This window comes from Chelonia mydas, chromosome 8, assembly GCF_015237465.2.
Source record: "Chelonia mydas isolate rCheMyd1 chromosome 8, rCheMyd1.pri.v2, whole genome shotgun sequence".
Classification (NCBI taxonomy): Eukaryota; Metazoa; Chordata; order Testudines; family Cheloniidae; genus Chelonia; species Chelonia mydas.
The window spans coordinates 55,373,780-55,386,241 of NC_057854.1; the positions used below are offsets into that span (position 1 = coordinate 55,373,780).

General features: G+C 41.9%; 1 protein-coding gene across 6 annotated transcripts in view; it reads left to right on the forward strand.

The window, feature by feature from the left end:
* Positions 1–12,462, forward strand: part of HMCN1 (hemicentin 1) — a 327,504-nt gene that overhangs the window by 128,935 nt on the left and 186,107 nt on the right. For all 6 annotated transcript variants that reach the window (XM_043521104.1, XM_043521103.1, XM_043521105.1 and 3 more), the window contains exon 11: positions 733–1,008. In XM_043521104.1, coding sequence (XP_043377039.1) covers positions 733–1,008 — 276 coding nt within the window. The remainder of the gene's footprint in view (positions 1–732; positions 1,009–12,462) is intronic.

A 12,462-nucleotide genomic window follows, 5' to 3' on the forward strand; every position in this document is an offset into this window, starting at 1 on the left:
ACACTTATAAATGCTGGAGGTGAAGCGTGGTTTGGGGTAGAGGCTGACAGCTCGTGATCCCCCATGAAATAACCAAGTGACCCCCTGAGAGGTCCCAACCCCCAGTTTGAGAATCCCTGATTTAAATATTGTCTCTTTTACTCACGGATGACTCAACAAGGATCATTTGACCTAATCTGAAACCATTGTGTGTTTAAAATTCAATCCAGTTCAAAGTTACTGAGTTTGCATTCTGCTGAGGGAGAAGTCAGTGGTAAAAAGGAGCAGAGCAGGGAGTCAGAAAGAAAACAACAAAATATGGGGGGAATTGCAGAATAGAATGGGCACTGATGTGAACAAAAAGAGACTAAAATCCATTAAAATGCAAGTTGAGACTAACATCTGAAGAACACAATGATAATTTCAGAGCTGTTTAGTGGCACTGGAAAAAGTCCATATGTACAGTAGTGTTGTCTTGAGGGTAGCTGTTCAGTAATCTCTTTTTCACACAGCAGCATGTACAAATCTAGGACCTGATTCAGATCTCATTGAAAGGCTCCCTTTTGGTTCAGTGGGCCTTGGATCAGACCCCAGTGTGCTGGCTTCAGTGCTGTGAAATGAAACTAAGTATTAAATAACCCACCGGTATGCCTTTTTACTTCTGTTACTGCTGTGTTATCATGGTTACTTACGGAGTACCTACAAGTGAGCCTAATAGTTTCTGAATCCTTTCTCTTTATTCTTTCCATGTAGAGCCCCCACCTGTGGTTCAGGTTCCTAATAATGTCACAGTCACCCCTGGGGAGAGAGCCATATTGACCTGCCTAACCTTAAGCACAGTGCGTTATAATCTCACCTGGCAGAGAAATGGCAATGATCTGAGGCTTGTGGAGCCCTCCCGAATAAGGATGATGAGCAATTTGTCTTTAGAAGTAAAATCTGTAAAGCTCACAGATGCTGGCGAGTACAGTTGCACTGCTTCCAATGAAGGTGGATCTACTGTGGCTTCTGTCTTCCTCACAGTACAAGGTAACAAAGAAGATGCATGTTAATCTTCTTTTGAAGCATATTTTTTTTCTTTTTCCGCCTCCCCACCTTTTTTTCCCTTCTCCTTGTTAACAACTTTGCCCTTTGAGCAATTTGGTAAAAGCCTGTGGAAACTGAGAGCTCCCCCCAAATAAAACAAAACAAAAAAACACAAAACCATGTAGAAAGGATATACTTTTTTCTATTAAATTTCAGCATTTTTCCATAAGGGCAATTGTTCGAGGCCATTGAGGGGAGAAAGAGAAGCATTCTTTCAGTTCCCTCTCCATCCCTTCATGGGATTTAGATGTTCTTCCTAATGTCTATAAACCAGTTGGGAGGCTTAACACAATTACTAAATGACTTCTGGCAGGTTTTCACAGTAAAGCTAAAGAGGTTTGCTGCTGTCTCAGCAAAATATTTCATTTCAAATCACTTATATTTGAGGCTGATTATATCAAATAGATTGGAATTACATTTTGGCTGGTTTTGGTATTGCTAACTGTTTAAAACATGCCTGAGATAACCTCTCAGATGGTTTAGACAGGGTCAGTTCAGTTGTTTTCTTTTGAGTTTGATGAAAGATGCTTGGATTATCACTAATAGGTAGTAAAACTAAACTGCAGCTGAATGTGGCTATCTGCAGTTTGCAGTGTTGTAGCTGTGTTGGTCCCAGGATATTAGAGAGACAAAGTGGGTGGGTGAGGTGGTATCTTGTTTTGGACCAGCTTCTAATGGTGAAAGAGTCAAGCTTTTGAGCTACCTGGAGAAGAGCTCTGTGTAGCTCAAAAGCTTGACTCTTTCACCAACAGAAGCTGGTCCAATTAAAAATATTGCCTCACCCACCTTGTGCCTGCAGTGACATCCTCCTACTTTCTTCTGGAGTGCGTAATCCACTTCCAGACACTGAAATATATTGTGTATGGAAGCTGAAATGGAGTCATGTGGTGTCATGTTCTATGGTCAACTAAATTTTAGAAATATTTTGGACCAAATAAAGTACCAAATGTATAGAGTTGCAGTGTTGATCCATGTAAATAAATTACATCAAATACAGCACTCACTACTGGCTTATCTGTGGAATAACATGCAGAGGGAATCTACTGGGAAGTAACCTTGTGCTTGCATGTCTCTCTGGCCTGAATATTGGGCAGCAGAAGAATGAAGCTGGCTATATATGAAGGGATGAAAAAATGAATCTCATCATTAATAACATTGTAAAGAAGGAAATTTAAGGCCACGTCAACATAGTGGGCTGAATCCATGATTGGTGAAGTCTTGCGGAGTTACACCAAGGATGAATATAGCTCCTTAATTCATAGTAAAGCACACTGTTATAGAATGTGACAGGGTCGGGCCAGATGGCTATAGGAGAGTAATAGAAGGCAGATATATTAGCCCCAGGCTAAGTAGGTCCCTTTTCCCTGGGTACGGTAACAGGGAAGGTTCCAGAACAATCAGGAACCTTCTGGAGACAATTAAGACAGGCTGATTAGAACACCTGCAGCCAATCAAGAAGCTGCTAGAATCAATTAAGGCAGGCTAATCAGGGCACCTGGGTTTTAAAAAGGAGCTCACTTCAGTTTGTGGTGTGAGGAGCGTGTGAGGAGCTGGGAGCAAGAGGCACTAGGAGCTGAGAGTGAGAACGTGGACTGTTGGAGGAGTGAGGTGTACAAGCATTATCAGACACCAGGAGGAAGGTCCTATGGTGAGGATAAAGAAGGTGTTGGGAGGAGGCCATGGGGAAGTAGCCCAGGGAGTTGTAGCTGTCGCACGGCTGTTCCAGGAGGCACTCTAGACAGCTGCATTCCACAGGATTTGGCTGGAACCCGGAGTAGAGGGCGGGCCCGGGTTCCCCCCAAACCTCCCAACTCCTGGTCAGACACAGGAGGAGTTGACCTGGACTGTGGGTTCAGAAAAACGGCCAAGCTGAGGGCTGCCATGAAGCTCCAAGGTGAGCAAATCCGCCAATAAGCGCAAGACCCACCAAGATAGAGCAGGAACTTTGTCACAAGAGCTACATCTAACATGAAGAAATTTACTAGATTTTGGATCATGAAAGAATTAATTTCACTGTTATGTTCTCTTGCTGTATGAAGGTGTCAACTGTAAAAATAAGAGTGGACAGAAGCTGTTCATTTTAGTTTATTATTTTAAACCTTTGTTTTGAAAGTTATAAGTTAAAATAATAATAATAGTAATGAAGAAATGCCATTTCTGATTTTTGAGAAAAGGGGCTGTACAATTCTGTAAGTTAAATCTTGAACTGGAAGTAGTTCCTCTTTTTTTGATGGGGTACATCCCATATTAATGGGAGCTTCTTGTATTAATGTACTAAGTGCCCAACACTTACTCACGTTGAGTAATCGCTTACACCACAAGCAGTCCTATTGAAAATCTTGGGGCTACTTGTGGAGTGATGTACAAAACAATGTGAACAAAGGTGTCAGAATTGAGCCTTAAAGGGCTAAATTTTAGTCCTACTGAAGACAATCCTGCCATATTCACTCACTGAATGGTAATTTTGCCTTAGTAAGGTGTCTAAGGACTTGTCTAGGATTTGCTGCTGTTGTTGATTTGGCCCTAAAACTGTTTTAAGGTAACTGCAGGGGGTCATGATTCCCCCTCCCCTCCAACAAAACTTTTTTTTCGTTTTGTTTTGTTTCGTTTCATTCCTCTGAAGCATCTGGAGATGGGACACTGGACTGGTCCGAGCTGGTGCTCCAAGATGGTCATGAGAATTCTCTTTATCAGATTCTTGGCTCGCTCGTTCTTGCTTACATGCTCAGGGTCTAACTGATTGCCGTATGTGGGATTAGGAAGGAATTTCCCCCCAGATCACATTGGCAGGGACCTTGGGGTTTTTTTCACCTTCCTCTACAAGATGGGGCACACATTGATTGCTAGGATCATCTGGGTGTGTATCATTAATCAGTTCCCAGCACTGCAGAGGCCTTGGTCTTTGGTGCATCCCAGTCCCTCCTATTATATGCCTGTGGCACACATTATCTTAATCTCCTGCGGGTTTTGACATTTTGTCTAATTTCGGTTGTTGGGTTTGGTTTGTGGGTACCTAGATGCTGTTGATGGTCTGTGATATACAGGAGGTCAGAGTAGATGATCTGGTGATCCCTTCTGGCCTTAAGCGCTATGATTCTATGAGCTATTCACTATGAACATGACTACATGGTCTGGGGGTCTACACAGCACTAACAGAACTTCCCAAAGTTCTGTCTCATACCAGATTGGGGTCTGGTGTTGACACTGGCATGGATTGTTCGAGGGCTCTGTTTTCTCCTCAGTTGCTTCAGAACACTGACCAGGAGCCTGGAGAGTGTCTTCTGAGCATGTGAACAGTGTAATGGTAAAAACTGTCCAGGAGCATGAAATGTTAATCCGTATATCTTTCTAAGATTATTTTTTCCACGAGGAAGAGAGAGAAATTCCATAATCATGTGATCTCTGCCTTTTCTCCAGCTTTTCAGTGTTGTAAACAAAATATTAACATGATACATGCATGTTTATTAGAGTAGATCCATATTTGAACGCGTTGTCCTGATAGTTATATAATATTACCAATGTTTCTCATATCTGGGTTTATTAACAAATCTTTCTGGCTTGGAAGCATAAATGAGTTATTTTTGTAACCAATGTCCTTTTTGCTGAAAACATTCATTTTTGGTGATCTTTGACTGTTGAATTTCATGTGTTTTGGAGATTTGAATATTAATGGTACACTACATATTGCCAAAATCTAATTTTACTGGCAAAATCTTGGTTTTGTGGATTTCCAGCTCTGAGTCAGGATAAGCAATTAAATACTATCATAGAATTTGGGCTTTGTTCTTTGGCTCTGCAACACAGCCGTATTGTGTGGGAAAACCTCTGTGGTTTGTGTTGTGTGTGGATCAAGGATTAATAGAGAAGTTTAGCTTTCAGCAGTTTCAGCATTTCATGCATGGTTGTAGCAACAGATTAATAAGAAATGAGGTATGTTGTGCTTTCATCTCACAAAAATAGGGATCCGCTGAAGGTAAAGAAGCATTGGCTGGTCGTGGTTTGGCCTATTGTATACAGCATATAGGTCCCCTTTTTGTGTTGATGAGCATATTAACATGAGTTGTCACATACTAGACATAAGGAAAGCTACAAACTTTTTGTATTACATTCCGAGCATCACGTGATAAATAATTAATTTGGTGTATTCATAGTCCGACAACTTTGTCTCTTTATTTTGCTAAGCATTTTTGTAAAGGTTCAAATGGGATTTTTCTTGTCACAACTGAAAGGTTTGCATCAGCCTGTTACAAGTGGTACTGTGATAGAAAGATCTTAGCAGTACCTAATACAGGAATTCAGTGAACATACTGTAGCCACTGTACTACAAAAACTGCATGTTTGACATCAGGTGTCAAATATGACAACTTCCCCTACCTACCTCTGCCAAGATAGCATTTGAAACAATTTCAGTTCTCATGGTGTAGATAGAGTCAACTGTGTTGAATACGTGTTGTAAGAAAGCATTCTCAACCTCTTGTCCTAACAGGTCAGCCACATTTCTATGCCAGGGAACAGATTTGGATAAATCACTGTGACTTACCCCAGTGCAACTCAGAATCAAGATTAGAATCTGGCCCTGGGCGTACTGTACATCAGTGGTGCCCAACCTTATTACACAGGAGGGCCACATAAACATAACCACAACCTTGTGTGGGCAAACAGATTCTACATATTTTAATAAGATTTATTGATTTATATTGTAAGTTGAGCTTGTTTCGTATGTATTTAGATAGGTTGTTTCTAGGTATGGTATTGTCTATTTACACACTTATGTAAACTAAAATGATGTAAACATGATGACAAAACACTAATGGATTGCCAGTGAGTATAGTCTGCTGAAGCAGGCCACAGGCCTTATGAAATGCTCTAGTGGGCCTTAGATTGGGCTCCCCTGCTGTACATGGTTTGGTCTTGTCCACAACAAGGACAAAACCATGTTCAGCTCTGGTTGAGAATACTAGAGGGCAGCAAGCGGTGTAGAACACAGCATGATATCTAATCACAGTCTTTGGGTCTGAATCTCTGCTCACCTGCAGTAGTGTAAATCTGAAGTAATTCCAGTAAAGTGAATGTACAGTGGTGTAAGAGGAAAATCATATTGCTTTTTTCTCCTGGGGAATTATTTGCCCAAAATATCTTTGGTGTACTCTCTGCTGGACAACCCTTGGAACAGCATTAATATTCCCCCTGTGCTGGTGAGACAAGAGGTTAAGCATTCTGAATGCAGTTTGGCAACAGTTGTGAGAGAAAAAGAAAGATAACAGGGAAATGAAAACATTATAGAATGAAAAGTTTGTATACATACCATTCATTCTCCTGACATGACGTCCCCAACCCCAAATACACAGTGCAGATTTCCATATAACATGAAAAGGAATAGTCCGAAATACAGTGCTGAGATCCTCCGAGCACCAAAAAAAAAAGACAATGAAACTGGAGTATTGCAGCCTAGTTTGTTGATTTTTTAAATGGGGGGAAATGCAAGATTATTCTGCCCTAAGAAAATTAAAACATTAAGCAGTCTTGATAGCACAGTGGTTCTTTCTAAACTGTTCTTGGGAGCTATCTCAGATTATTAAAATACACAGCTTGGAAAAGATTAACTAAAGTTATTAGCTAACGTCTCTTATCGCTATGGTACTTCCACTCTTTTCAAAACAGGAAATAAAACAGTTAAACAGTTAAATAAAATGTTCTTTGATACAAAAGTCAATGTTCTTTGAATGAAAAAGAATTAAATCAGTAAGTATCCAGATGTCTGGATGGCTCAGCTGCTGCTAATTACCATTCACAGCAGTCTTAATTATAGTTATTACATTGGTTTTTGAAGTTAGCCTCTTACACAGGAATACATGTGTTTGGAGGAGGGGTCAGAGATTGCTTGAGCAGCCTATCCAGAGATCCGAAGAAGAGCTCTGTATACCTTGAAGATGTCTCTTTCATCAACAGAAGTAGGTGCAATAAAATATATTACCTCACCTACCTTGTCTCTGGGAAATTAGTGAATATCACAAGTTTAATAATCTCTCTCTCCCAGAGTTTCTCATTCAATGACTCTTGCTAGATCATACAGAGAAATAGTCTTTTTTCCTACCTGCAGTGAAAGGGAATTACGGGAAAAAACTAAGTAAAGTCTGTGTGTTGCATGTTTGTGTTAATATTTCCTGGATGAGATCATCTGCAGAGCTTTGCAATTTAAGAGCTAAGCAAACAAAGCTTTCTCATCAAATACTTCCCATGCCTCCAACACATGATTGCTTGTCATTAATGAACCTCAAAAAGAGGTTATTACTATTTGTTATTTTTATAGTATTCAAAGTGTGCTGGGCACTTTACAGACAGTAAGAAGATAAGAGCCCCTGCTTCAAGAGATTATGCATCGAAGGAAACAAAGTACAGACAAAGAATGGGGAATTAAATGCAACAAAAAGCCAAGTGACTGAATGACTAAATGTATCACATCTTGTTCTATGATTTGGGGTTGGATTTCCTGTTCTGTATTGTCAGTTTGTTAGCATTTCCTTGGGGGAGAGGGAAGAACTAGAGTCTATAGCAGGGATCGGCAATTTTTGGCACACGGCCCGTCAGGGAAATTCGCTGGTCGGCTGGGATGGTTTGTTTACCTGCAGTGTCCATGGGTTCGGCTGATCGCAGTTCCCACTTGTCGCAGTTCGCCATTCCAGGCCAATAGGGGCTACGGGAAGTGGTGGTCAGCACATCCCTCGGCCAACGCAGCTTCCCGCAGCCCCCATTGGCCTGGAATGGTGAACTGCAGCCAGTGGGAGCTGCAGGTAAACAAACTGTCTTCGCCTGCCAGCGGATTTCCCTGATGGGCCGTGTCAAGGTTCCTTCCCCACTCTGAGCTCTAGGGTACAGATGTGGGGACCTGCATGAAAAATGCCCTAAGCTTATTTTTACCAGCTTAGGTTAAACTTCCCCAAGGTACAAACTATTTTACCTTTTGTCCCTGGACCTTATTGCTGCCACCACCAAGTGTCTAACAAATATAACAGGGAAAGAGCCCACTTGGAAACGTCTTTCCCACAAAATCCCCCCAAGCCCTACACCCCCTTTCCTGGGGAAGGCTTGATAAAAATCCTCATCAATTTGCATAGATGAACACAGACCCAAACCCTTGGATCTTAAGAACAATGAAAAAGCAATCAGGTTCTTAAAAGAAGAATTTTAATTAAAGAAAAAGTAAAAGAATCACCTCTGTAAAATCAGGATGGTAAATACCTTGTAGGGTAATCAGATTCAAAACATAGAGAATCCCTCTAGGCAAAACCTTAAGTTACAAAAAGACACAAAAACAGAAATATACATTCCATTCAGCACAACTTATTTTATCAGCCATTTAAACAAAACAGAATCTAACGCATATCTAACTAGATTGCTTATTAACCCTTTACAGGAGTTCTGACCTGCATTCCTGCTCTGGTCCCAGCAAAAGCAACACACAGACAGAGAGAACGCTTTGTCCCCCCCCCCCCAGCTTTGAAAGTATCTTGTCTCCTCATTGGTCATTTTGGTCAGGTGCCAGCAAGGTTGTCTTAGCTTCTTAACCCTTTACAGGTGAAAGGGTTTTTCCTCTGGCCAGGAGGGATTTAAAGGTGTTTACCCTTCCCTTTATATTTCTGACAGGCCGCGTGCCAAGTTTTGCCTGTCCTTGGTCTGTAGGCTTTTTGAAATATGTGTGTTTTAAGAGGAGGAACTTAGAGGGATGGAGGATGGCTACTCATGGGGGCGGATTCTGTGCCAAAGAATTCAAAATTCTGTGCCAAAAAAATCAAAATTCTGCAAAATTCTACATATTTTATTTGTCAAAATAATGCAGTATAATCACATCAGTTTCAATTGTTTTGGTAATTTATTTACAGAATACAATACAGAAAAATGTCTCTAACTATTCAGCATTTTCTAAACACATGAAAAGTAAGTTACAAACACTTGGTAACTAATATCCTGCATTCCAGTTATAATCTTGGATTTTTATTTAAATCACATTACAGAACACCAGATAGCCAAAAAAAAATGTAGAATGTAATTTTAAATTGCTCATATTTTCACGCATGAAAGTCATACAGTTTTGTTAATCATTATCCTGGACCTGGCTGGATACTTTGGGAATGGCTTGGTTCTGATTGTCCTGACATTTTATTGACTGCTTGGTAAATGTTTTATTTGCCATCAAAGTCTTTTTTTTTTTTAAATGGGTAAGTAAAATAAATCCTGAGCTGTAATCTAACCCCGTTGTGCCACTTTGGCACAGGAAAAAAGTGAAAAATCACACAGATCTTCCTATATGAGGATTTCCATACTGTCATTTATATAATGCTCCTTTACATCACTCTGGCAATGTAGGGGCCTTAAAACTTTTACAGGTTTTATGCTCCTGTGGGAATTGACTGATAATGGGAACAGTTAATCAACAATAGGAACAATAGGCATGCTGCTACACTTCTGCCTCAGAGAATGAGATCAATTAAACATCAACAGCCACTTTAACAATGTTACTACCGGCAGGCTGCTACATTTGTGCATCAGAGAAAGAGATCAATTAACTAGCAGGCAGGCTGCTACACTGCCTTGCAGACATAGCCTGCCTCATGCATAATAAAAAGCCCTACCCTTCTACACCAGCAAGCTGCAGTAGCAAGAGAGAGGGACATAGTCAGTCTCTCTCTCTCTCCCTCTCTCTCGCTTGTTGGCCCAGCACCTCCCACAGTGGTGATCAACCACACAGACATGCACGACCAGTCCCCATCCCCCATTTCTGAGGCTGCTCCAGGCATGCTGGAACAGATCCGCTGCTGGGGAAGAAGTGCGTGTCCCCTGGCAGATTTTTTAAAAAAAACTTTTCTGCGTGGTGGGCACAGAAATATGCATAGAATCATAGAATATCAGGGTTGGAAGTGACCTCAGGAGTTCATCTAGTCCAACCTCCTGCTCAAAGCAGGACCAGTCCCCAACTAAATCAGCCCAGCCAGGGCTTTGTCAAGCCTGACCTTAAAAACCTCTAAGGTTGTAGATTCCACCACCTCCCTAGGTAATGCATTCCAGTGCTTCACCACCCTCCTAGTGAAAAAGTTTTTCCTAATATCCAACCTAAACCTCCCCCACTGCAACTGGAGACCATTACTTCTTGTTCTGTCATCTGCTACCACTGAGAACAGTCTAGATCCATCCTCTTTGGAACCTCGTTTCAAATAACTGAAAGCAGCTATCAAATCCCCCCTCATTCTTCTCTTCTGCAAACTAAATAATCCCAGTTCCCTCAGCCTCTCCTCATAAATCATGTGCTTCAGCCCCCTCATCATTTTTGTTGCCCTCCACTGGACTCTTTCCAATTTTTCCACATCCTTCTTGTAGTGTAGGGCCCAAAACTGGACACACAACTCCAGATGAGGCCTCATCAATGCCGAATAGAGGGGAATGATCACGTCCCTCTATCTGCTGGCAATTCTCCTACTTATACAGCCCAAAATGCCATTAGCCTTCTTGGCAACAGGGGCGCACTGTTGACTCGTATCCAGCTTCTCGTCCACTGTAACCCTTAAGTCCTTTTCTGCAGATCTGCTGCCTAGCCACTCGGTCCGTAGTCTGTAGCTGTGCATGGAATTCTTCCGTCCTAAGTGCAGGACTCTGCACTTGTCCTTGTTGAACCTCATCAGATTTTTTTTGGCCCAATCCTCTAATTTCTCTAGGTCCCTCTGTATCCTATCCCTATCCTCCAGCGTATCTACTATTCCTCCTAGTTTAGTGTCATCTGCAAACTTGCTGAGGGTGCAATCCACGCCATCCTCCAGATCATTAATGAAGATATTGAACAAAGCCGGCCCCAGGACTGACCCTTGGGGCACTCCACTTGATACCGGCTGCCAACTAGACATGGAGCCGTTGATCACTACCCATTGATCCCGACGATCTAGTCAGCTTTCTATCCACCTTATCGTCCATTCATGCAGCCCATACTTCTTTAACTTGCTGGCAAGAATACTGTGGGACACCATGTCAAAAGCTTTGCTAAAGTCAAGGAATAACACGTCCACTGCTTTCCCCTCATCCACAGAGCCAGTTATCTCATCATAGAAGGCAATTAGATTAGTCAGGCTTGACTTGCCCTTGGTGAATCCATGCTGACTGTTCCTGATCACTTTCCTCTCCTCGAAGTGCTTCAGAATTGATTCCTTGAGGACCTGCTCCATGATTTTTCCAGGGACTGAGGTGAGGCTGACTGGCCTGTAGTTCCCAGGATCCTCCTCCTTCCCTTTTTTAAAGATGGGCACTACATTAGCCTTTTTCCGGTCATCCGGGACTTCCCCGGATCTCCATGAGTTTTCAAAGATAATGGCCAATGGCTCTGCAATCACATCTGCCAACTCCTTTAGCGCCCTTGGATGCAGCGCATGGACTTGTGCTCATCCAGCTTTTCTAAATAGTCCTGAACCACTTCTTTCTCCACAGAGGCCTGGTCACCTCCTCCCCATGCTGTGCTGCCCAGTGCAGTAGTCTGGGAGCTGACCTTGTTCGTGAAGACAGTGGCAAAAAAAGCATTGAGTACATTAGCTTTTTCCACATCCTCTGTCACTAGGTTGCCTCCCTCATTCAGTAAGGGGCCCACACTTTCCTTGGCCTTCTTCTTGTTGCTAACACATCTGTAGAAACCCTTCTAGTTACTCTTAACATCCCTTGCAGGCCATATGAATTGTGTACCACCCGCACAACTCACAACTTCACACAATGCACAGTCAACCTGTGGAATTCAAAGCTGTGGGATGTTGTGAAGGCCAAAAATATAGTTAGGTTAAAAAAAATTAGATAGGTTCATAGAGGATAGAATACTGGGACATGGCCAGGAAGACATTCCCAAAGTGAGATGTCTAGTAAATGCAGAAGATTTGAGAAGTGCATATAAAATTAAAATAAAGGAGGACTGATCATATTTATAATCCATGGACAAGGATAGACCAGCTACTCTCCTCTCAGATGCCATTACACATTACCATACAGTGACCCAAAAATGAGGCAGAATTTGGTCTTTCCTTGCTGTGACATTAGGGTTAGAGCATGCCCTGGTGCCTCATGTTGTTCTGTATAGCAACCCATAGCTAATTCAGGAATCTGGTTAGGCTTTGGACGAACCACCTCTCCTCATCCAGGATGGTGGTTAGTACAATGTGGGTGTTTGTATGGGGAAAGACATAGAAAAGAGGAGGATAGAAGACGTAATCCTCAGGGTTCTGAGAGGGCCTTCGGGGAATAATGGTTAATATGGGGCACTTTTATGTTAATGTTCCCATGATGCCCCTTCTTGCAAAAAATACATTCAGTTTTCAACAATAAATATGCGGTGCATCTTCCATGTTTCAGAGAAGGAGAACTATTCCCTAAGAT